The following is a 27070-nucleotide window of genomic DNA, read 5'->3' as shown; positions in this document are numbered from 1 at the left end:
TATTTACATGTTTGTCTGGATTAATTACAATATGACCATTTTGGACTTCTGAACTGCACTTTGGTCTGACTGGATTGTTTGAACATCTGATTAGAATGATGCTGGTTGCAGAAATCCAGATTATTTATTCATTGAAGAAGAAAAAACACAGTGAGAACAAATATAAGTTGGCAGGAGATTCACAATGTCTGTGATTTAATACGTTTGATTTATCATATCCCCCTACAAGATAAAGTAATGTTCTGATGATATTGTTATCCGTAACACCGTTTCCTCACACCATTTCATTTTCTGCCAATTGATAAACCAATCAACTAATCATTTCAATTCTAATGATGGCAATCAGCTACATTATCCAGCAGCTATTAAGTCCACCAACAGAGCTTGTAATCACTCAACAAACAACCTTAATACAACAGAACATCTTATCTCCATGACAGAGCATACCTTCTTAGACATCAAATTCAAGGACTTTCCAGGCCTAATTCCCATGTAGGCATAGTTTTAGACATGGATCAAGGTTAATTACCGTTACAACACTGAGAATTCTTATAATGAGAATGAGCAGGCCATACAGGCGCTCACAGACAACAATTAAAAAGAGAGAGAGTCTTGATTGCTCCGTGTTATAGTGATGGCAGAAACCACAGGAGACACACACAGACGGCAGAATGCAGCATGTTAACCAACATTTAGTTAAAAAACACATCAAAAGAACTTTTCAAAATCAGTTTTCTTGCACAAGGTAAAAAAAACACTTTTAATGACCAACATCTATTTATGCATTTTTCCCCAAACTTTCAAGGGCATGATATTCCCCCTCTTTTCCAAGGATTTCAAAGACTCATGGGAACCCTGCTATGAATGAATGAGCTAAAAAAATCTGCTAAAAGCCACCCCAGTCGCACGTCAGAGCGTGTAATAAACCTGCCGATCCCCATGAGGTCGGCATGTGGCCCGCTAGGTGCTAAAAGTCCGCAGATGTATGAAGGTGCAGTGCCAGCAGGGGGCCCTGGTCCATTTTCTCAGGAGGCCTGGAATAGTTGTGTGATTTATTCAAGGGCCCTTCATCAAGGTGACCCGGTTCAAGTCCTGGGCGAGGCAAAAATAGCCAGGAAGTAGTTATTCTAAGCAAAACTGATCTTTTCCTCAACCTCACCAAGTTTTGTTGCCTGAACCTAACAGAGGCACTTTGGTGCTTTTATTTTGAAAATGTAACCTGACATAGCATACTTGAACATGGAAGAGACTAGATTAACTGGTGGGTCTATTACACAGTTTGGTGTGATAGCAGGTTGCTAAAAGCATTTAAAACTTCTGAAATTACACATAACCATCAATAAACTCGTTCAACCGTAGCAGATGAGAGAAGATCCAACCTCTCCAATTGTTGACCAGTAGGACAATATGCACCATCACAGCATCCAGTCTTGGTTTAGACATAACCACTATGCCAATTATTCCATTCCTGCCAATTCTTTCTGCAGCACAAATGTAGAGCTGACTGACCACATGGTGCTGCGATAATCAGCCAAAATACTAAGTGGCTGCAGTTCAAACAGACATTATTCATGTCTATCTTCAGAGTCAGGAAAATTATTTAATCTCTTTAGATTTTGGCAATCATTAATGGAACATGGAAAATATCAGCTGCTTGGAAATGGGAGTACACGACATGTAGCACAATCTTCAGAATCACATGCAGCGAGGGAGGATACGCTCTATTCAGTGCCATCCTGATACATTATTAGCTGTTACGCAGCTTGACCTTCATCCATTTGACTCCTGTACTTCTTTCCTCATCTGTACTTGCTTCGTCCTCTTCATTATACAGATCCTGATAATGTATGTGCGTGGTCGGATTGCATTATTGTCAAATGCCCTTTGTAATGGCTTGGTCGTACTCTTTTTACAGATCCACATAATGTATGTACCCTACTGTAGCTAGCCTTCATTCGCTCTCTGCTCGCATTAAAAGATGTTGCTTCACTGCTGTTATGTCCACTCATTATGGACTGTGCAGGAAGAGAACAAGAAGGCCAACAAGAAGAATATCTCTCTGCTGCAGGCAGAAAATGAATAAGTACGGCAATAAACCCTGCATGTGACAATCTGGAATCAAATTTTATACCAGGCACAGAGCACAAAATATGTCAAAATAACAGCCACGCAGGCTACATTTGGGCTGATTGATCCAACGCTGATTTATAATAGATTTTTCTGCGAGTTCAACTTTCAGTGAGATATCAAGTTTATGACTCAGCTAAACGGGCCTGCGGGCTACACCAGGGCACAGCGCATTTGTAGAGATGCACTGAAGCCACAAATAGCTGTACATGCTTTACTGCAAGCTCAACATCTTTGTTTATCCGCGTGTTCTTTGTTGGGATTTCACAACTCTCGTAATCAAACCTGCGCTGGACAAACGGTGGCCACGCTTACTTTGTGTCGGCCGCAGAAACAGTCGTTGATACTGTGTCGCTTTGATGTCGAAAGCAGGTCGTGCTGATGCTCAGATGGCAGCTGAAGGTGGGAGTCAGGGTTTGGAGTGCTTATTCTATCAACAGTGTGCATGCTGAGGGGAGCAGGGGGGAGTTGGGAGAAGGAGAAATGAGCAGGGTACGTGCACTAGCTGATGATCAGTGCCTTGGCTTCATATTTGCAATTAGTGAAGGGGGGGTGGGTTCGTGTTTGATTAAATCTCGGCTCTTTTACTTCACTCAAGAGGACTTAATCACTTTCTATGTGGGCGTGCTTGATTGTCTGATTATCACCACATTTTTTGGCCATGCACCCTCCCAATCAACTCCTCTGAGCGGCCCCTTCTCTTTCGATTGATTTGTAACAGTCACAGTAAACCCTGATGATGGAGCGCCATCCTAATGACCATACATCAAGAGACGGCGATGAAGGGGCGTGCTGGAGACGTGCCGTCGATGCACATCACAGAGATCCGCCCCAATAGTTGTCCTCTATTTTGACATCTGCGGGGGGAAAGAGAATGAATCGCTGTCTTCCCAGCAGGATGGTTGACTTCTTGATGTACAGTAATGAGATTATTAGAGTCCCGGAAGCAACTCTGACACTCATTTAATGGCTCTGCCTCTAACTGCTGCTAAAATTTCACATTGGAACGAGACAGAAATGAAACCGTCAGCAGATCAGCTTTAGAAAACATGTTTCTGCCTTGTGCTCTGGCATTGAGTGAAGGCAAATGGTTTTAGTCTCAAGTGTCTAAATGGTGCTAATATGTTTGAACGTTCGAGCCAGAGGACAGGGGAATGCACTTTGGAAATTACACATGCCTGCACAGACAGCAGGCGTACAGTAATCCTGAAGTGTTATTTTCTGCAGCATCAATGGAAGTTTAACTGTTATTCACATGGTTTGGCATCCTTTTTATCATCCTTTGTTTGGCGAATGTGTGACTGTATCAAGGACTCAGCAGATCAAACACATTTCTATCCCTGACAAGATCAAGATGAGCGTTTGCAAACAAAGACTGCCTAAAACCCAGGTGAAAAAAAATCAATGGCACTATGCCACAGATACGCACACATAGCATTTACAGAACTGTACATGTCGGTGCTAAATCGATTGCTCTTTTTTTCAGTTTTGGTTATCATTGACTGTGTAAACCTGCAGCAATCAATACTTTTGTATAAGCAATGGATTATATGACTATGCATATCATCGAAGGTGTCACTTTTGGTGACAAACCCACAGAGATGGAGCAGCAGGCAGATGCTTTCAGTACGAAAGAGCAGATAAAAACCGACTGCACACGACAAAGTAAGCAACATAGAGCGTTAAGCAGAAGGGAGTCACTTTCTGTTTAAAAGTGGTGAGGACATACGTACGGGCCAGATGAAGGGATCATTTTAAATGGTCTACAAATGTGATTTTAGGCAATGTAATAGGGGGATCAGTATGAGGTCAGAGTAAATAATTACAACAGGAAAAGTATCCTAAAAGGGGATCTCTATGGCTACTATATTGTCAACAATATTGAAATATTCTGCATAAAACGCACAACAATGGTGACCTACAGTACCAAGTAACAGTCAATATTACAGCAAATGTTGAAAGCACAGGTGCATGTCAATCAGTCGCATTCATTTCATTTAAAACAGTGGTGGGGACATTTCCACGTATGGTTTAGCACCTACAGAGCCAGGTCATTTCTTCAAGATTTGTTGAAGACCAAAGCAGAGCTAAAATAAGTAAATACCAAATATTGGTCAGGTATCTTGTTCAGGTGTCCCCAATTGGCCATTAACAATCAGTGAAGGCTGCTTTAAGTCACTTATCAAACAAAGCTGTCTGACATTTTGCTGTCTGTAGCTTCTAAAAAGAGAAAATTCACTGTTTTGTCTCGGTTTTGTATCATTGTAAATAGAAAGTCTTTGGTCATTTTTAGCTCTGGGAAACTGCTCTTTTATAATATATGTGCATTAATTAAAACATTAATTAAAAGATACTCAACAAAGTCAAACGTTTGCTGATTCTTCAGGTAGTGGTTGGATTAAAAGAAGCAATTTGAAGACGTCACCAAAACAAATGAAATGAAATGAAAAAAATGTATTGACAGATTATTCACAAATGAAATAATTGTCAGTTGCAACCCAATAATGAAAAGGTTTGAATGTGTAGCGCTACTACAAGTACAAGTGCAGAAAGATGTCAGAAACATGTCTCTTGCTAAGTACTATTTTTGCTGTTTTCAGGATGTTTCTCTTTCCAACAAATGCACAGTAATAATGCATCACTGCCTATTAAATTTTCCTCGTTTTTCATGTAACACTTGACTGCATTAACACTGAAAACATTCCGTTCTGCGTGCACTTGTTTCCTGCATTGCAAAGTGTGGGTGAAAAGCAATTTAATGGAAAAAAAAACCTCACTCCACTCTTCTTCCTTCCCACTGTTGAGCTATTACTGTACATACAACAAGACAGTTGCCTGATTCTGTCACAGCACAATCCATTTTTAGACGTATGAATAAAACATTTAGCCACCTTTCTTAGAGGTTGCTCTGCAAATGAACACAGGATAAGAGGAGGGGTATTCCACCCAGTCTAGGCTGAAGCTCCCATTCAGTCAAATCTATATTATTTGCTGTATATTTTTAGCAGCAGCTCAGCACCTTGATACAAGGATTTTTGACTGAGGATCTACTGTATTTTTCTCTTTATCAAACAGCTGCAGCTGTTCAGCAGCTCCTCCAACAAAGTTACAGAAGACAGTTCAACGCAGTTCATACTCATTCAGGGTTTGGGGATTTGCGATCGTCTTCTAAAAATTACCATCCCGTCTGTAACCTGCCCGACTACTTCAAAGCGCCACGCTGAGCTGATTGACATAAAGACATTCACACCTCCCATTGGGAGAGCGGGTTGTCTCCTGTCTCGTATCTGGACGAGCCCTGTCCCCTACCAAGCATTTGCGTCTCACTCATGCACAAAGCTGTCATTTCCCAAATGCATCAGCCCCTCAGAAAGGTGTCACTGGGGATTATGGCATACCTCAAGGGGATTAAAAATGTTCTTGACAGACTGGCCGCTTCACTTATTCCCAGAAGTCGGTCTAGTCACTGTGCTGTCCTTTATGTGAGAGCATTGGTAAAATGTACACACAACATTCCCAGCTCCCAAGGCCACTTCTTTCATTGTGGTATGCTCAGTTGATGTTTGACATTGCAGATGTTTGAGCACACTTCTGCTTCTTACACTGACCATGCATAATTAGAATTTCATTCCTGTGCGCACTATCCCACACATCTTATCACGAAACGTCTGTTTCAGAACTTCACATTTTTTGATGATGGCAATTATCGACAAAGAAAGTGTTGGCAATTCCCTGTAGTGGAGCTGCTCATTTGCTGCCCGCTAATGTCCAGAGTTTTTAATCAAGCAAAGGGAGGAGGGAAAAAAAAACAATACAGAGCAGTACGTGCTGAGTGCATTAATCCTCCTCCTCCTCCTCCTCCACTCCTGTCTTCCTCTAATTAAGGGTCATTCTGTCTCCTGGCCACATTAGGACACTGCACACCAGTCCCAACCCACATAATTAAATGTTTTTTTGTGCTAACCATCTGGAGACCTCATCTCTTTAAACACGCATGTCAAATTGATTCCTTAATAATGTTTATGTTTCTTCTCAGTGCTTTATTATCATCCAGGATTAGCTGTTTATGTTTGTTTTGCTTTCATCAGCGCCACCCGCCACACACACACATACACACACATACACAGACACAGAACAACAACACCCTTAAGGTAGCAGTAGAACTAGCACATCGGCTAACCAGCCAGCGAACCAAGCAATTGTGAACTTCAAAGCAGTGGACGAATTTAATCCAAGAGTGACTACGTTTTCATGCAGTCTGTGCATCGACCGGCTGACGCTCTGAATGCTGCAAATATCTTTGCTATTGTCTAATACTCAGGACACAATGTCTTGGATTGTGTTTGTTGGCGTTGTGGGATTTTATGGTTCATCCATGCGTCAAATAATATTAGCAAAAACATGTTTCACCAATAAATAACCTTTCTTTCCCGCTTTGTCAGCCTCGCAAGGACACTGTGATTAAATCCCCAGGTTTATTTCAATAAGGAGCCGTTCGAGGTGGAAAGTGATATTTGCTGTTGTTGATTTTCATTTTCCCTCTCACCCTTCCTCTTTTTTTCTCCAAGCATGTCATCCCTCCTTTCTTTCTTTTCCCCTTCAAATGGCACTGTTGTTGAAATACAGACATATGTGCAGTCGGAGGAGCGTTCTGCCTTTCCCATTCTCTTTCTCTCGGAGTGCGGTTGAGGGGATTAGTCTGTGTCTGAGTGCCTAGAATAATGATCACTGCAGCGGAGAAACACATTTCAGGAGATAAGGGCAGGCAATCTGCAAGCAGAGGACTTAACCAGCTCCCTGTGGCTTATTGTGGAGCTAAGAGAAAAGTCACCAGCAACAACCAGGCTACACCGTGCCCTCTGCACGAGCAGGAAGGAGAGCCACTACTATCTTCTCTACTGCGAGGTAAATCCATCAGTTTGAAATGACACTGAAATTACATTCATAAAAATTTCTAACTACGAGGCACCCCGGCTTATAGTGTCCCCATTGCACTACTGTCCAATTTCTTACTGCGGTGGTTCATTTCCCACCAAGAGATCAGATCTGGGTTCATTTCCCACAGAGAGACCAAATCTAATACTTCAGTTCAAAGATGGCTTGATGTAGAGGGCGATTCTCACTTTCTAACTGAATCCACTCTTGCATAGCCGGCTTGGCAAAGTGACAGGCAAGCTGAGAGGCACTCCTTAATTACAGAGAATAAAACATTTTTTCGACATTATCATAAGAGGAATTTCGGTCAGACGACGTAATGACAGGAGAGGATAAAAAAAAAAACGACGCACACCTTCTCAAATGAGACCCGAATTTCCACTTCAGACGATAATAAAAGCGTGTACAATGCCGACGTGGCAATCTACCTCAATGGAACAGCTTGCTCCTGCTCTAACCCATTTCTCAATAAACAAGAGGAGAGAGAAAAAAATGCCAAGTAAGCTGTTGAAAAGCAAGTTCTCTGTGATCAAAAGATTTTTTTTTTTCTTTTACAGTTTAATGAAAACCTACCTTTCCAACATACTGTGCTTCTGTTCCAAAGTGTTCTTCTAAAACAAAGAACTGGTTCCAGATCCAGCCACGCTTGGGCCTGTGGTGCACCTCAGTCTCCCCGTTGGCCAGTTTGGTCTGGTTCTTGGAGGGCACTTTGGCGGGGACGTGGTGGCTCGCCCCGTAGCACCTCTGGATGAAGCAGAGGCAGACCAGAAAGGGACAGAGACAGGAGGTGGTGGATATCCTCATGGTGGCGTGTGCTTTTGTAAAGTTATCCCCGTCTTCCAAGGTGGTGAGGTCCTCCCACCACCGTCGCCGCCGCCCCCGTAGCAGCCGCCACCACCACTAGCCACCGCTGCAGGCTCGTGCGAAAAGAGGGATTTAAATCCAAACTGTGGAAATAAAGCTCCCGGTAGATCCTCTAAGGTTCATGGCTTCCAAGCCGACGGTTTCACAAAAGAAAAAGAGCAAGAAACATTTACATTATGGAATTTCCAAGGCTGTGAGATGCTGTGCAAACAGACGTGAACTTCTGGGCAGTTCTACCAAGAGCAGAGGTTAATCCCGGAAGCCATTCTGGATTTCCTGGGAGAGAGAGAGGAGGGAGGAGAGAAACACAGAGTTAGAGATTAATTTGATGGATATTAGAAGCTAAATGTCCACTAATTCCCTCCAATTAAATTGCAACTCATAAATCCTTACAGATGAGGACATGCACTTCAAACTGGCCAACTGTGATAAAGTACAAAGCGGCGGCAAGAAATCTCGTTTCAGTATTCCAGTCGTTTTAATCATTGTGCAGATGATATAAACAAGTTTAGACTCGAGGAGTAACAGTGCTATTAAAAGGTTGGCCATGTCTCTAAGGTCAGAGAGCTGCTTGGTGACTGATAGCGCCCTGTGAGGTCAGAGTCATGTATCAGAGCGGAGCAGCGGCAGCCCGTGACTCAAAGGATGAGTTGGCTTTATTAAAAAATATCCGCAAAAGGTTTGATTTGGATGTTTTAACGGTACCGGGGCATACTCGGAGGCTTAGTGTGTGCCTCAGCACGGTGAATAATAAGTGTGGCAGGAAGAAATACATTTACTATGATAAGGACAGACATCAAGCCACTCAGACGTAAGGCAGAGGGTGATTTTTAGAAGGCAGTGAAATGGAAAACGCAGACGGGAACTGTTTTTCTAAATCAAAATTATATATTGAAGATGGCACTGAAGTAGTGAAAAATAACCGCAAGCATTGTTGAATTTTTTTTGTTTCTGAGCATCCGAGGGGCAGTTGTGGTAGTCCTGTGTTCCTGCATGTGCCACTGTGTGGTCTTTAAAGAGAATATGTGAGGAATCGTCGAGTCTTGGATTGTGTCTTGAAGTTAGACGTGTTATTTATTTGCTGCTGAAGCATGAAATCTGTCCTCGCTGCTTACATTTCTTTCTTTTTTGATGAGAGGAAAACGCATCATTTGACCTTGCTTCTCTGAGACGCCCTTCGGTGTGATGACAGAACTAAAGAAAATAATGATTTGGTAATCTCATCTCGGTTGCTGTGCAGGGAGATATGAATGAGGCCTTTCTCAAACAGGGTACACCAAGTTCGAACTTGTGCCAGGAAAACAGGAGGAAGCAGGATGCTCAGTTTGCAAATGAGACAAAAATGTTCTTGCTGACTTAACCACCTCTGCCATACCCTGCTGATTATACTTAAAATCAATGGTACACCTGCTTTGGATGAGGTTCATGTAACTAGCTATCCAGTGCTTTCAGGTATACCTATTTTTATCAGTGTACATTTGAAATGAAACACATTTAGTAAACACTGCATTGGAGGATCTATTTGTCATTTTATTCACTGTGGTAGGCTCTGTACGTTAAAGCAGCCAAAAGTACCCTGAGGCAGAAGTATTGTCCATTGTTGACAAAAACACGAACCTTCACTTCACCTAGAGCCAAAACACCTGACCAGCAACACATATTAGATTGTAAGACTGAACTTTAGCCTCCAAAAGAATTATATTTTAAGCTTAAAATGCTATGGACACATCACTGCCACTGATGCATTTACCAAAGTAAGACTGTGGGAAGACCATGGACACTAAGGCAACAGAGGTCAGACTGTTGGGGACAACCATGGACACGAGGGCTGCAACTGACCTCTATTGATTAATCTGTTTTTTTCACTATTATTCATTGAATCATTTAGTTCGAAAATGTTTTACATGTTTGCTTGAAAAGGACTTAAACCATTAACTAATTTTCATTTGATCAACTATCACTGATTTATAGACATTGAGTGAATGTTCATATCTTGAAAATGAGAGATTTTTCAAGTGGGTTTCATTTCTTGTCCAAGTCTTCAAAACAAAAGTTTTATACATAGCAACAGTTGTAGAATGGAAATCGTAACAGTTTTGGTCATATTTTCTGCCATTATTTCTCAGTTGTTCAGTGTTCACAAAAGCTCCCAAAGCATACTTAAAAGAGCGGATGAAGAACGAACACTCAGAAGGATTTGAATCATTCTTGGCTGAATCCATACTTCAAACTGTGAGTCGAATAGTCAGGCTTTTGACTGACATTTCACCATTCCACAAAAACACGCTTAACATGTTAAGAAAAAGCACAAAGAGACAATCCCGTGCTGTTTTGGTATGACAATGGGTAGGGGGCTGTATAATGCTATCTTACAAATAAACAGGTTGTTCCCGCGGAGGCTGTGTGCGCTTCTTAGTCACACCGAGTTGTCACAAAAATAGAAAACTGCCACCCCATTTATACGAAAGACAGCTCCCTGCATTAACAAGCGAAACTTTAAGTGAATTATGTGAGCGACGAGAGTCAACACTGAAAAACAAACACGAAGTAAAAAGAAGTTTAGGCCCTTTTCCGTAAATAATATTGATAAGAAGTACCACAGTCAGAAAAACCGACTTCAAGAGGAAAAGTCCAACATTCAAAGTGGTGCAGCTGAATAGCAGCTTCGTGGGGATTATCGAGAGGACAAACACATGCATTTGATATTTAATAGGATCTAGGAGCTGACAGACTTCAAAGGCTGCTGCTCTCTATTTCTTACAATGCATGTGACAACATTAGAGGGAAACGCTAAAACGAGACATTAACGCAACTTATGACTGTCACATACTTTGAAGGATAATCACTGAATTATTTTTTTTATAAATATAAATATTTTCACATATATATGGATTAAGATGGCTTTAGGAACCCTCGCTAATCCCCATGTTTCAAATATCTCTACATGCAAATTACGCCGCTCAACCATAGTTGTTGGTGATGTTGACTAAGTGCAAGTGGTTGTAACGGGTAATACCTGCTGCGAGACCAGGCTGCGAAAGAGGAGGCAGAGTCTGTTCCACATCGACTTGGATTAAAGCAGTGGGGGATAAATACTCGGCAACACACTAAACATGTGTAATCTGGGGAGAGATTCTCATCTGCATAGGTAGAGCTACGCCCAAATCCTGCCGCAGCTGCTCTCTTCAAGTAAATATCAAGCCGGCAAAGAATACTGATTGGTCCCTTTTCAAAAAGGCTGTTTTTAGAGGTTTTAAGGCTTTTTCTTCTCAGTTTAGAATTAATTTTCTTATTTGACACTGTAGTTAATTTTCCCACCCAGCTGAAGCATCCTGGAGACAATAGTGGAACCTGAGTGAGTCAGACTCTGAGTCAGAATGACAATATCTTTTCCAGTGGTTTCACTTTCGCCTCCTGGGGCTCTCTTCAATCAGTCCCCTAATTGTCTGATTATCATGCCGATTCGAGGCAAAATACATTTCGGGAAGCCATGAAATCAACAGCATCTGGCTCTGTCAATGGAAATAAACCCCCCTATTTTTACGATGATGATATTGTTTTGAGCAGCCGTCGGCCCACGGCGTGTTCATATATGAGCTGCGTTTAGCCAAATGGGTTATACTCAGCGGCAGCCATAAAGAACTTGGCAGGACGCATGAGAAAAGTGGCTTTGTTTACATGCACATAACATTTCTCTCTTGGATATGGTTTGGTGTACGCTGTACCTTGATCGTAACATCCTGGTTTGGTTCTCTGATTGTGTAAAAATCATGATTGTTCTCCAGTTAGTTTAAAGAAGAAGACTGGATAGATTTTCTTATCGTCACCACCAATGATCTGATCCGACTAAGAAATGAAGCTCTAGCAAAAGTTCAGTCAAGAAGACAATATTTTTTTTTGCATTCTTATCATGTAGTTTATTTCCCATGACTTCCTGTCATTCACTCCCCTCACACATTCTCACTCATAATCTCCTTGCTGTCATTCTCTGGGGCCGTCATTTGACATATCAGCTGTTCTCATCTGCTGATCTCATCTATCCAATATCACAGCCACATACTTCTTCGCTGTTGCCCCTTTTTTAAATGTTCCTCTCTCTGCCTTAAGTTTGTTCATGCTGCTCTCCTGTGCACCCTCCACCTTTCCATCACCGCCCAATCTTCGAAGATTCATCAGCCTCAGTGCCTGGACTGTGGGGGTGGGGGTGGGGGGGTTCTCGTGGCTGCTGCTAAGGGCAGTCGAAACCTCGATGTCTAGGCTCCAAAGACTTTCTGTCGAGACTTATCAAATATCATCTGTCATAATAAACAGTTTTCCTTACTTCATTCACTTCTCCTCTCTTCTCCTGATTCGAGTATTTTGGGGGGGTAGCCAAAGACTGATCTTCTATGCTGTAGAGCTCCACTGTTGACATGAACAGTACCACACAGAACTGTAGTATACTTTCCCATATAAACCATTCGGTTGCCCTAAACACAGCAGCACTAAATGTGTATAAATCTGCTGAAAATAGTCCCCAAAGAAATGTACTATGTCCTGCGTACAGCCCTTATATTATTATAAGTATTTTTTCAAAGATTAACATCATCAGGCAGAACTATCACGCTTTGACGATCTTGGTAATTTCATGGGATTTGTTGACGATGCAAATACAAACATAAATTAATTTCACATCATTTCACTTTTTGCCCCCGAGTCTGAAAAAATCTGACGAGGGCCTGAAATTATTAGTCAGTTGACAAAAATTGTGATTTATCGAACAAAGAATCCAAATATTTACTGGCACCAGCATCTCGTAGTAGGGTTGTGTTGATACCTATATGATATAATCCAAAATACCTTCATTTAAGCCTAAAACGCTGGTATTGTTGAGTCCATCAGTCGAAGAATGATCCAATACCTCATCTATTTATTGGGAATGGGACACCTGACCTTTGTTTGTTTGAACTCGGTATCAGATGGAACAAAGTCAAGGTACCGGAATCGGTATCACAAAGACAAAAAGAAATGGCATTGGTACATCTCTACATCATCATTTTCCATCATCACCTTTGGTTATTTGGACTGCTGGCCAATCAATGAATGATCTATTGACTGCTCATAATAAACTAATCAATGACGAAAATGTGAATTAGGTGCAACTCTGACTCCAGACCACTGCAAAGCTGTGGGATGATTTCTATCCTAGATAACCAACCACTCAGCTGACAAAGATAATGCTTTTTGTTTTTAATGTATTAAATTATTAAACTTTTTGGGCACGTTGCATATAAAATATAGATACAGTAAGTCATCACGTCTACCATACGGATCCACACTTGCACAAAAATACCCAGCCCTTGTGATGTTTCCATTCCCTGTCCTCCCTGTTCCCTTCACTCCCAGTTGTATGTCTAAAATTTTCATACTTTCATTTTTATTTTCGCAGGTGGACTGTTCAACCTGTGGCTAGGACACCACTGGCAGACAAATACTGAGTCTCTTCCTCCTGTTTTATTCATGGAAACAGGAAAACTCGATTGCAGGGAATCAACCGGTCATGTAAACAACCTAAATTGAATAAGACCTTGGCCGAGGACAGCCAACAGTACTTGCACGTATCCGCAGCCACTGATGACACTGCGGTAGGTGAAGCACTTAAAACGCCAGAAAGATAAAGTCAAATTGCCGACAGGGAGAGAGGGAAACATGTCGAGAGAGAGCATAGATGCACCACCTCTATTCAGTCTGGCAGAGAGGGAGAACAGGCTCCTATCACCTGCCGCTAATAGCTAATGTTTTGGGCTCCTGCTGAGAGCTCACCCACTGCATTCGGTTTCACAGCATCAGCTTTCTGCCGATGTCAAACACCAGATAGCAGAAGACTAGGGAGGGTCAGAACACGTATCACTGAACCTCTGTTCTAACCCCCGAACACAGAGGACCGGTCGGAGAGAGGCGACCACAGCAAAAGAGTCTCTTGACTTTTCACCCCTTCTCAAAGGAACAAATAGAAACATTTTCCACTGTACACGAGGCCTGGTTGTTGCCTGTGTTTTCAGGCAGTGTTTCCCTGAGCTGAGGCGAACAAACAAGAAGGTTAAAGTAAGTGCAGCACGACACAAAAAGCGGAGGAAAAAATTAGCAAAGGCTTTGTGCTTGTGTGAAACCAGGCTGTAAGACTGCTGCGATGTGTTCTCGAGGACTCGACATGAATTCATTTTTTCTCCTCTGTTGTTTCTGCTGATTCTGAATGAGCTCGCCATGAACCTGTTGCTTGATACTTAAACGAAAGTCAAGCTTAAAGACATATTCTGTGTTTGTTTCTTGAGTTTTTGTATCTTTCCTTTATCCTGTTGTTTAAATCCTGTGTGTGAGAGGTTTGTTTCTGTGTGACGGCATTGAAGCATTGCCCTGAACATGACTTTGACATTGGGTTTGTTTTGATAAATGTATTCGGGTCCGTTGCCAGCAAAACATTATTTCCTGTTTCTAAGCGATGTCCTGTTGCCTCTCTTCCAGCATCCAGTGTCAATGTCAGTTCGTTTAAACTTCTTGTCAATATTTACCTGGCAATGTTTCACTCCAAATCGGATGGCACTGCATTTCTACTAACATTAAGTTTATATAAAGTTTTATATACTTAGCAGTTTTTTTAATAAAACTCCTACATTTTTCTTTGATTTAACATTCATAAATCACCATGTGTCGGAACAAAACAACAAAAATGAAAAGTCCCATCTTGGTTTGGTTCTTTGAAGCATCAAAAATGATGGAGCACAGTACAAAAACGTAACACTGCTTGTGCTGATGTGTGAATATAAGCACTCTTAGACTGCATCTTCTGCAATCACAGTATGTACTTTTGAACCAAATGCTGTATCATCTGATGACAGTCACGTTTGTCAAAAGTGCAAAAGACCGCATTTGATTGATTGGTACCTGTTCTAAAATTAGGAGCGTTCTGCCCCGGAGTCTATTGGGTGATGTGACCCAGCTTATTGTTTGTGAAAGGAAGCAGATTAGTCTGATCAGCTTCACAAGCGGGGCAATCCTCTGAATGTGCGGCACGCCCTGGAGGTTCCACGAAATTGGAGGAGATAAATAGGTTGGAGAGAGGCGCCAGCGTTTCAGGGGTTTAGCCGAGCAGACTGTAGTATTTCTACAATGCCATCTTACTCGAAAAAAACCACACAGGGAATCACGGCTGAATGGATTGTTTTAGGAGTTTTTCTACAAACGCCGACTGAGCTTGTGAGCCCTTTTCCAATATCGAGCGTGATTTGGAGAGAACATGATTTTCTTTGATACGATTCTGTTTTTTCTTTTGTTTATTCAACTCTCCCGATGCGATGAAGGTCTGTCCACTCGCACACTTCAAATAGTATTCATGAATGTAAGCTGCCCTGAAAAATCAGTTTGTCTGCTCTAGAAGGTGTTAAATGCCTCGCTGACCTTGAGAGTAGCTATTGAGCCAGAAATGTGTATAAATAATAGAAATATGCCAGACCAGCAGCCCACATGGCACAGTCGCACACTTGCTTCCCTCACCTTCAGGCTTCCCAAGCTCCAAAAATTAATTGCACTCATCTTCATAAATCTCATTTCAACTGCTCGACACCTGCTTTTAATTTAAACATTCGACACTAATTTCAACACTTTTTTCCGGAAGCAAATTATATTTCTGGTCTCCAAGTTATATTCCAACAACTGCAAGAACCCGACTTTGATCACATTACGTAACCCAAGGCCGGTCGGCAGAAAACAACCTCGGGTCATCTAATAATCATGACCCGGCTCGATGGATAACACTTCCCTCGACTCGTCTTCTTGTCAAAACCGAGATCTGAAGATCTGGGAATCAGCTCTCTTTCTTCTCACCTCAAAAGTGATGAGGGCGAGAGTCGTTTAGTTTCCAGGCTACAGACAGTACATCTGTCTGAGTAACATTTCAAATGAAGGTGAATGCCGTGGAAAAAAAACAGAAAGAAAACACTTTGCTGTCAAACGCACTTTTGCGGTAGAGCTCCATGACAGTCGGAGCCCTCTGTGCAAACAGTCCAGGAGAGGCAGAACTACACTGAAGCCACAATTAGGCACCTGAGGCTTGAAAATATGACATATTATAACAATTCTTGCATATATTTCCTCTTCCTTGTGCACATACGGATGCAAAATCACAACAAACAAACCCTCCAACCTTGCATTTCAATCTTTTTTCCAACGCTTGTGGGTAATTAAAAGGAATAAGCAGCAGGTATTTAAACACAGATTAGGCCTGAAGGTAATTAGGCCCATTGCAGTAATGACTCCCACCGAGTCTTGTGGGCAGGCTGGTGTGTCAGTCACCCCCTCCCACCATGTTTCCAAAAGTCAACAGTGACTTGTCCTTCCAGTACGCTACCCTCCAAACGCCATCTGTCCTAACCCTCAGCTTTGATTACCCTCGAACCCAACACTCGCCACTCCTCACACGGCTCGGCAAAGCAAAGGTTGCCTAGATGAGAGCAGGAAGCCTCTGATGGTTTTCCTCTCCTCATGTTTACATGCCAAGTTAAACAACCTCAATTATATCTGTGAAGGAGGAGTTCTTCTTTTCCTCTCTCGCTGTCAAATTAGAAAACATGCCTGCACTCGTCAACCCCACTATATGTTGTTTGGCTGCTTAATGAGAGCTGGGTGGAAGATGGAAAATGTCCCATCTGTTGTGTGTTTAATGGCTGGATTCTTGAGCTCTAATCATACAGCGGGAGTGCCAGGATGGAGCAGACAGCACCCATCTGCTGGCCACTGCAGGGAAAAAACACAGTTTTTCAACTCGCATCATCATCATCTCTCTCCACTCTCGCTGCAGCCGCTCCCGCACAACACCCCCTTGTCTGGATGTCGTGCAGTAACAGCAACTGCAGTGAGAGCCATCAGTATTATGGGCAGAAGCTACACGAGGCTGGCAAGTGCCTGGATGTAGGGCTCCAACTCATGATTAATCATTATTTGTTGAGTAATCTGTTGATTGTTTTTCCTGTTTCCTGTCTATTAAAACTTAGAGGATGGTAAAAATAAAGTGCTGATCACAGTTTTAAACAAGGCGTTCAAATTCCTTCTTTTATCTGATGAACCATCAAAACCCCAGAGATGGTCTATATGTTTTACGATGAAATAAAATGATGTGAAAAGCATCAAACATTTACATTTTAGAGGCTGAAAGGCAATCTTGCAAAGTTAAAGAAAGTAGGAAAAAGAAAATCCTGGATCCATCCCTTTATCCGGAATTGCACCAAACGTTGATGGGGTCTGTTCTGGGCTGAGACCCATCCTCCATCCAAGTTTCGTGGAAATTCGTTCTTTAGTTTTTTTGCAATCCTGCTGACAAACCAGCCAACCAACCAACCAGCAAATGGATAGGGGTGAAAACATATACCTTATGATATAAAACTATGTTTAAAGCAGCAAATTCTCACATTTTAGAGGCTGAAATCAGTTAATAGACATTTGGCAAGTTAAATTAGTTCATCAATCATTTGTCAGAATTGCTGGAGACTGAACTGGCCAACAGAGTTTTCTTTCTCAAATATACCAAAGACAATCTCTGTTATCAATATGATTGCACAATAAAAAAAAATGTATACAAGCAACCTCCAACTGTCTCGTTCAGCAGAGAAAAGTCTCACAGGCAGATCAACTCTCAGATCCCTGCTGGGCGAGCATCCAAAACACATCCCCGTGCCAGGTTGAAGTGTCTTTGTCTCTAGTGCACATCCAGAACTGGGTTGTGATCAGCCGCTGAGGCTCGGAAACAAAGTTAGCTGACTAACTGTACTGAGGAAGCCAAGCCAGGAAAGCAATACCCCAAATGGCACGATCGAATGAAACACTGCTGCCACCACTGTAACCCGGGCATCTTGGGTTTACCTAACTGGGCAGATTGGGGACATTGAGCAACAACAGCTTACTCATATCTTTTCTCCCACATGTTACAAACACCAACACCATCACTTGTAGTTCCTGTTTGGTTCTGAATCTCATCCACGAATCCAGACGATCTTTCAAACTCTTTGTATTACAAATACAAATGGATTCAACCTTTTCACTAAGCCTCAAGGATAAGTTTGGTGAAAAGAGTAAGAAGGTAAAGATAACTTCACAGTGTACCTTTAAATGCAAGCGGAAAAGGAGCAAATCCTCAAATTTAAGAACCTTTAAACAGCAAATAATTGGCATATTGGCTTGATAAATGACTTGTATGGGTCGTTTATTGTAAAAATACATGATACGCTTTCCGTCAGTTGACTAGTCAATGGATTGACTCACCACTTCAGCACTACTTGTATCGGCTTGCAAATCTTTCGGGATTTAAGTCATTGTCTGCCAAATAGAACGAGGGGAAAAGACACAAGGTGGATTCAGGATGGAAATGTATTCATATCACCTACAGCTCCTGGTTCTCGCCATGTCTGAGAAGTCTAAATTCAGGTTGAGGCTACTCGAGTTTGGCAGGCTTCAGCGTTCCACACATGCTAAAACACACAGAGCAGGTGGGTTTTACAACAAGGAGAGGGCCTCTGCGCTCTCATCCACAAAGTAGGGCTGAGGCTATTCACATTAGCATTTCATACACAGATAAGCTTGCTTTTCTCGCTGCCAGGTAGATTCCCTCATGAGAGGATGAAGTGCGAGAGATTTGGGGGTTTCGCAGATGCTCGCCACGCTGCTTTTCAAGTGCCCACAGAGACTCATGGGGAGGGTGATAGCAGCAGCAGCAGACAAATATGCCACCTCATCGACCAAATAAAGAATAAGCTGGTGATGTCGACCGCAGAGACGGAGGTTGGGAGGAATAGTCATCAGGAAGTGTGAGGAGAGTGTGCAGTATGGTGTGTGGGCTGAGGGGACAGGAGTGTTTTCACACAGACGGTTTTTTTTTCTCTCTCTCTCTCTCTCTCTCTCTCGCCATCATTACAAATGCTTAAAAGCTCAAACTACTGCAGTGAGAAACAAAGAGAATCATCAGTTAAAAGAGCACATATCTGGGCAGGATGAGACTCACGACTTTCTCACTTGAATTGAGATTATGATTCTTTAGTTCCTCTTTTATTTATTTCCTCTTCTTTCTAGATCACCAGTGGGGTTTCCTTTATTCTGCCTGGGTTTGTTCTTGTTTTTGTTGTTCCTCTGAGGCCCTTCCTTTCAGTCACTGTGTTACTTTGAGAGATTTGAAAGACATGCTCCAGTTTTTTGCTCTGTGTGCCCGTGCAGAGACAACATATGGCGTAACGCAGTTTGTCATTTCTCGATCCAATTTAGAGCACAACACTGAACCCACTTTTTTTTTAATTGGCGAATTGCTGTTAACGTTGTGACTCTTCTTTCTCGATACAAAACCCGGTTGTTTTTCCAGAGAAAAACTGAGTTTTGCTGCACTGTAGACAAAGGCTGCAACTATCAGCTATTTTCATTTTTTGATTTATCTATAGTCGGGATGAGCGAGTACACCATAATGTGTCTGTTCAGCCAAATAATTTAATCATATCCGGACTCGGAACGGGCGGGGCCCCAAACCGAAAGCAGGTTGTGCTGAAACTGGAAGTTGGAAAATTAAGCCTGAAATTAGTGAGGGTTCATCAGAAGTTGCTATATTTATTATTTACTGGAAAACTGTTTACAGAACAGCCTCAAATTGAGCTTCTGATCAATGTTGTTCTTCTATCAGGGGCGCAGTCTTTATAATCTTGAATGCATAAACTTCAGTCAGCCTCCCAGTGAGGACAGCCCTTCATCAAGTATGGATGTTATTACATTTTACTCAGATGACACTGATACTCAACCCTAATCTACAGATTTTATTCTTGATTAATCTTTTGGTGTTTAAATCATCATCTGACGGTCTGTTTCATCAGACCAACGGTCAAAATCCTTCAGATGTTCAGTCTCATATCATAAAAACAAATACTGGAGCCACCATTTTTGGGCAAAAATAACTTAAACGTCGAATCAAAATACACTTTATGGTCATCGACAAATTAATTCATCATTTCAGCTTAACTCGTGAGAATCCATCCATAGGTGTCTCAAGCACTTCTGGCCCCCAACGCTCATATTCGACCTTCATTTTGATGTCGATTACCCATCTCTAAAGTTTCATGACTGCATCGCAGATAGACAGATGTATAAACACCTGGCAAAATACTCAAAACCATTTCTGTGGTAGCTCCGACCACTATAGGTGTCTCCAGGACCAACTTTTTCAATGATTACATACACACACAGACAGTTGTGCAAGAGAGACTGTGTCGACGCATCAACTTAAAATAAGATACGAGCTCCGGTATAAACTGTATGTCATGTCAAGGTTGAAATCAGGCTCCTGGCACAGGGTGGTCGACTTGTTTAGGCACATTGAGATTCATTTCAATACACGCGGAGCTGTTTGACATGTTGGCACCAGCTTTGACAGTTTGGCAACAGTGCTCATAGCTCACAACCAGCGCGGTCCTTGGGGCGAGGAAGCAGGCAGATGTTGCTACAAAGTGAATGGTTCAATCACAGTTCTGGAGACGGTTCTAAGAAAATCTGCTTACACACAGCACAACCCTACATTAGCGGCAATGGAAGCAATGGAGTATAGCCAGTGTTGACTGACAGTATGAATTAAGCTTTTTATTTTTATATATCATTACTGCAGAGATAGTGTAAACGCATCCAAATAGAAGTAAGAAAAAATACACTTACGTCTCGACTAAGCTAGAAAATGGGAGAGATGGGATGCCTGTTTACATCATTCTTGTTCCTCTCATGTAGACACTATCCACACATACATATTCACCCTCTAGATGGGATATTTCAATAGAATTTAGACTTCAAGAATATATTTCGGCGAGCTTTTACTTATTTATAAAACCCAGCATTGGATTCAACCGTTTGCAGAGGTATTCAAGCAGCATTGAAATTCCAGTTGTCGTCTTAACTCTAGTGGACAGCCCCCCGCGGCTCGCCTCTCATCCACCTCAGATCTGTGAATCAGCAGGGACTCTCTGTCCATCTTCCCTCCTCCTCTCCCCCCCCCACCTCAACCTCATAAAGCACTGGCATGGTCCAATTAACATCTCTCTCACATTTCCACGTCCCGCCGTTGCACGTGAAGGGTGAGCAGGTCTGACAGGCGCACAGCACACTAATGTTTTATCAGTGCCATCACATCGGGGCTTCTCTTTGCACCGTGACACCGACAACTAGCTGACGTGACTCACCTCCTCTCTCTGTCAGGATACTACAAGACTTTTGAGTTAGTGTCCGTATTACACTGAGAGCTATATTTTCAGCCGGCGAATGTAATGTCTCTCAACATTGAAGGGGTAAAATATTATGAATAATTCCTGCAGGGTTTCACATGAAAATGCTTTATATATTTTATTTTTTATAAACGCCATTGAATTCCACAAAATAAAGTGTAATTTGGCATTAAGAAAACATTTTGTAGATGTAAACCTGTACTTTCAATAATGCAACACTAAGGCTGAAACAGTCAATCAATCAACAGTCAACACTTTTGATAATCGATTATTCAGTTTGAGTGATTTCCTAAAGAAAACCTATTGTGCTTTTTCATTTTTTTCCTTTGGTGTGTTATATGAGTTCTTGTGCATGGAAAAGATCCGCACCAACAGAAGCTCCTCTCTCCCACAGTAAACACTGCTCCTGAAACGCCTCGTCAGCAGTCCCGCCCGTGGCTTGTTGACATCACAGTATGTCACCATGTCATACATTTGCATAATTTATGCCTGGCGGCTAGTTTGGAACGTAACAATTGATTTAGCACAGCTGCTCTTGTTGTCGTTAGCGGTGCTGGCTCAGGCTTGTGTGAGCTGACCAATCAGAACAGACTGTGTATTCGGGGTGGGGGCCCTTAAAGAGACAGGAGCTAAAACAGAGCCATTCAGACAGAGCTGCAGCACTGGACAGTATGTATTTTTTTGAGCATTAAAGCGTGTAAACCTCTTCTAGTAGTAACCCAAAATACAATTATGACACTGAAAATACCTCGAATAAGGAAAAAAAAAATTTTTTGTCTGACTCCAGCTTCTTAAATATGATATTCTCTGATTTATTTAGTCCTCTATGTCATAAAACGGAATATCTTTGGGCTGTGGACAAAATGAGATATTTGAGGACATCATCTTAGGCTTAGTGGACTATTTATAGACCAAACAACAATTAAAAATTAATTAGAGAAAACAACAATGACAGTAATCCTTAGCTGCAGCTCTATGTCGCACACTGTAGGTCGCTGTTCAACAATTCTGTCACATTTTTGGAGCGAAACTTCCTCTTCAACAGAAGTTTAACCTCAGCATTGTCTTTGAACACACCTCCATTCTGTTGAACTCTATCCTGAGAGAGATGCCGAACGTCTGCCAGTTTAGTCTGTGTATAATGTGGAGTTTGTGTGCCTAAAGCTTCGAGTGTGAATCTAGAGGGGGACAAATGTTATAAAGTATGAGCCCAGGTGAATAAAACACACCTCCCAAATGTGACCAAAAGGCATACCCACCAACCCGACGCTTTCGAGCAGAGAACAAAATAAGATACTCGGAGGCAGCCCCGAGGATTCCAGGCAGAAACGCGCAGCGATTACATAATGACAGTTCATCCTTAAGAGCTATTTAAAAAAGGGAAAAGTCTCTGAGCAAACATTCACAAATGCGAGATGGAAACCAAAACCCCCTAATAGTACATTAACTATTCATGCGGCGTATCGGCAATCAAATGGCTCTGTTGTCATGGTTTGCTAAGACGTCCTTCACATAATACTGTGAACAAATATGCAGACAGAGAATATTTTGTGTCTACGTCCCTCTGCAGCTGCAGTTTTTCTCTCTTTAACGTCACATTTTCTTCTGATACATCACACTTTGAAGCCTCTGCGTCTTTGTCTTGCCTACAGTTAAATCAGACATCCTGCAAAAACTGATATTAGGCGTTGATTTCTAGTTTTTTGCATTTTTATTTGTGAATCACATCTATCACACTATGCGAAATCTGACTCATCTGAAAGCTTTCTTGCCATGCAAGGCAGGCCAATGTTTCTATTCAATCCTGCAAAACAGAGATTTGTGGCAGACTTTGTTGACATGTTCAACATACAGATGTTGGAGGATGCTTTGCAGAGGCTGGAAAAATGTGACTGCCCTCTTCTGGAGGTTGATATGAGCACAAATTGTTTTTTTTCCAGAATCCATTTAGCACGGATAACATATATTTTGAGAAATCTATACTCCCAAGTCTTCAAAAAAACACAGAAATTCAATACCATTATGAAAAAGGCCCCCAAATGGTAAGCAATTGGTCCATTAAGATCAGAATAAAAACCTCAAAACTGGGCCAAACTATGTATTATTTCATTTTCATTTTCACTTAGAGTTAATTTGATCATTTATTGTGTTTTCCTCAAGCCCAAATCTCAACGCTCTGATGCCACAGCCTCATAAAAATGCTCCGTCACAATCTAACTTAAACTTCCTCTCAGAGTGCTGAGTGTTCTTCAAGGAAATGCTTTGCTGCCCATTTGTCACTGACAGTGAGAGCGGGAGATGAATCATTCGAATGCTGCTTTCACCCATACTAAAGAAACCCAGAGTGCAATAATGTCAGCCTGATGCAGACTGCTTTGTGTCCTACTGTAAAAAATGAGAGTCTAAATCAAAAGAAAACAAATGCTTGATGACAACAAAGTCCAGAGAGAGTGAATTAAAAGTATTGGACTGGAAATTTTCTCTTTCTAAAAAAGGTACTGACGAGCCAAGTGTGTTTGGTTTCAATCAAGGGAAAGGGCTTTTTTTTTTTGCTGAATGCAGGCAAATGAAAACTGCCTGCCAGTGTTGATTGTGGGCAGTGCAGGATGTGAGGCACACAGAACTCAGCTGGCTGGTTTGAAGTCTGTTTGTGGGGTCAACCACGCACGTCTTTGCTTTTGGCTGTGGCTGCCACTTCACCAGGAAAGGTCACCAATGTTGAACTTGCAAAGCCAAGATGCAAATTGGCCTCACCACAGGGTGCAAATGTTTTGTTTGCCCCTTTGCTGCGGGGGTGCGACCATTTTGCACCCAAAAATCTGTTGAGTGTGACTTCATATTGTCATTGGTCGCACCGGGGCGCCTGAGATTTCGAGGCTTATTCTCTAAACATTTGAGATTATCACAATTTCTTCTTGCATTTGATATAAATGAAGAAAGACTGTATCACCTGTTTACAATAATATACATAATGTGTTAAGAAAAAGGAAAAATTAATTGTTGGATGCACCTAAGTGAAATGGTCAGGCGCATCAGTGCAACTAGTGTGAAAATAAGTCTGGAGTCATGTAGAGTGGAAGTAATGTGAGGGGAATATTTGCCACTGGTGATTTTGCTTATGTGTGACCATGACCTGAATTTCTTCAAAGCAGGAGAAGCCAAATCCTTCCAAGGTGTTCTCATTTTCTGAATGATTACCATGTGGGCCCTTTGACCACACCTACCCCGCTAATGAGCTCATGGAAATCACCTTCCACCTCCTGTCTACTGATTGGTCAATGTTGTGTTACTGGCAGCCCAGTTTAGTCTCTAGCAATTCAAGGTCTGTAAGTTGTGCTAATGATGACCGTATAGCGATCTCATTTTCATTTTTTGGGTCAGAACGTAGGCTTTTAGTCTGTAGTATTGACTACCTTGATATTAAGCTCGAAATGTGATCCATGAAAAAAATGTCCCCAATGAAAGACGATACTGTTTGTAGTGTTTGACAGCCAGAATATCTGTCAATAGTCTCTATCCGGATAAATATGATGGAGACAAGTGCACGTTATTGATATCTGAATAACAGACATGAGCAGTAGCAGCAGCTTGATCAATGCAGGTAGCAGACTCAAAACAATCTAACTGAAAATCTTTACTGGAATCAGTTTAACTGGACACCAGGTCGTGTTGAACATAAAAGGCGTAAGCAGGAAAATATCACACATGACTGCAGAAAATTGGACTTGAAAGTCGATACCAATGAATCTTTAGGTCTTAAATGGCAAGGCGCAGCAGTTCATGTGCATTTTTCCTTAGAGACACTGAATGGAAGAATGCTTTTCTTTCAAGAGGGTGTCAAATTCAGGGTCTTGTAAACAGTGGCAGCAACACAGGTATTAAAGTTGCAGAGAAATTCTTATGTGCTACAGCTTTTTGATGCAAGACTGGTGCAAAGATGTCATTTTTAGGAACAATTTTGTCCATAAAATCAGCAAAGGGTGTCTCTTTATTTCCACTTTACAACTTAACTTTCACAAGGTAGCACCCTCAATCAGCCCTGTTCATGCTACCTATCACTTTCCTCTTCAACTTATTCCAAATGAACAGCTGCTGGCTGCCATAAATTTAAAATACGTTTCCTGCATGTGTGATGCCAAAGCGCGATAACTCATTTTGGGGAGCGTACGTGAGTGTACATCCCCATAAGGCTAGAATGATTTAATGACACATTTCATCCATCATTTATCTTTGTAAACCGTACAATAACACCACACCGCAGCATTAGAAGCAGGGGATTATTTTATCGCGTGCTGGATTTGGAAGAAGATGGAATCACTGACACGATTGCCTTCTCAAAGCTTTAATTCTTACTTGCAGAAAACAAGTCAGTCTTGGTTGGCATGCAGAAGCAGTGAATGACCACTTTCTTTTTGCTATCTGTGAAGAGACTGTTAATGTTTGGAGGAAGGCATGATTCATCTTATGAATGGCTCTTTGAATGTGCTGTTGGAACAGTAATCCACTGTTCTTTTCCCTGTCTAGTCTGCTTCAGATATGATTGAAAACACAATGGTGGCCATCATGCTGTAGCCACCTGGGGTAAACCATTTCTATATGGACCATTACTTCATGATGCATCCAGCTTTCTTTTTACGATTGATTTGAAATGATTTAGAGAAGAGGCTTTGGTTTTCTGCCATCCATGAACTTGGGTGACTTGCGAGAGAAATCAAAACATCAGACGCAAAGATGCCCTGACATTTTATCTCTAGTTGTGGTTACGCTCCAAAAATACTCAAATTCCCAAAATGCAAAAGCTTTTTGTTTGAGCCTCTCCAACTGCTAAGCACCCATGTCTTTGAAACACTACCCCTCTATTCTGAAGCAGACGCTGTCTGTTAGTCACCAAGCCTAAAGGGAGTTAGCTCACCACGGAAAATATTACACAACTGTTTCACAGGCTGAGCAGTGGTCCTTGGTGATGAGTAAACCGAACTTCATGTTTAAAACGAGTGAGATGCCCCTTAAACGCACGTTAAAACAAACCTGTGTGTCCAGTTTTTAGTCGACTTAAAATCAAAACTTTATCTGATCAAAAATAGTCCAAAACTGGCCTTTCAGCTCCCGAACAGTAGGGGCAGGTGACTGAAAGCTTTCACAACGTTAAAGTCTGATATATAATTGAGCGTGGTTTGACAATTAGTTTTTGGTGTTGCCACCAACCTGCCACCATGCTGAGCAACACGCACCGTTTAAGATGTCTGCTCTGCGGCAAGCGCACTGTAATTGCTGATAATTGCACAGTTGTTCACACTTGAGCTGACACAACACTTCAGGGCAGGGTTTGCGTCACTGGCGTCAAATCAGGGAAATCCATTATTTAACATGTACACGCCTGCCATTGTGAAGTTATCATAACGTCCCGACGTCACACAAAACGCTGGAGTCTGTTTGTGAGCAAAACAGACATTTTCCTGAGTCGCCATCTTCAGTGAGATTAATAATGGTGTATTTAGCTCGGTGCCCTTTTCAAACAAGGAAACATCCACAGGCTGGACGAACAGGTGTACTATTATATCAACAAACAGTGTCTAATAAGGGTGGTGAGGCCACCTTTGTCCTTTCAGAACATTTGCAGTTGGCGTCGGATTGCTTTCAGGCAGGTGTTGACCTGTGTTTAAGGGGATACTCCATCTTTTTTTTTTTTTGAAAAAGGAAAACCTGCAAGTCACTGATGTGAGGAGGAAGTGGAAATCAAAACTTCTCATAGGATAAATGTTCGTTTGTTCTGGTGATTACTGGGACAGCATGTAGTTTTTTGGTGATGTTGAGCAGGGATTGACCAATATAGTGTTACCAGTGGCTAGGATGCATCATGGGTAATGGAGGCACTA

At 41.9% G+C, this 27070-nt stretch overlaps 1 protein-coding gene across 2 annotated transcripts in view; it reads right to left on the bottom strand.

Annotated features, from left to right (window-relative positions):
- Positions 1–27070, bottom strand: part of LOC311249611 (cadherin-18) — a 182737-nt gene that overhangs the window by 66752 nt on the left and 88915 nt on the right. For both annotated transcript variants that reach the window (XM_084340794.1, XM_084340793.1), the window contains exon 2: positions 7636–8202. In XM_084340794.1, coding sequence (XP_084196920.1) covers positions 7636–7866 — 231 coding nt within the window. In that variant the 5' untranslated portion in view covers positions 7867–8202. The remainder of the gene's footprint in view (positions 1–7635; positions 8203–27070) is intronic.

This window comes from Pagrus pagrus, assembly GCF_965226575.1.
Source record: "Pagrus pagrus genome assembly, chromosome: 20".
Classification (NCBI taxonomy): Eukaryota; Metazoa; Chordata; class Actinopteri; order Spariformes; family Sparidae; genus Pagrus; species Pagrus pagrus.
The sequence above is the reverse complement of the archived record's forward strand: the minus strand, read 5'-3'. Positions and strand labels throughout refer to the sequence as shown.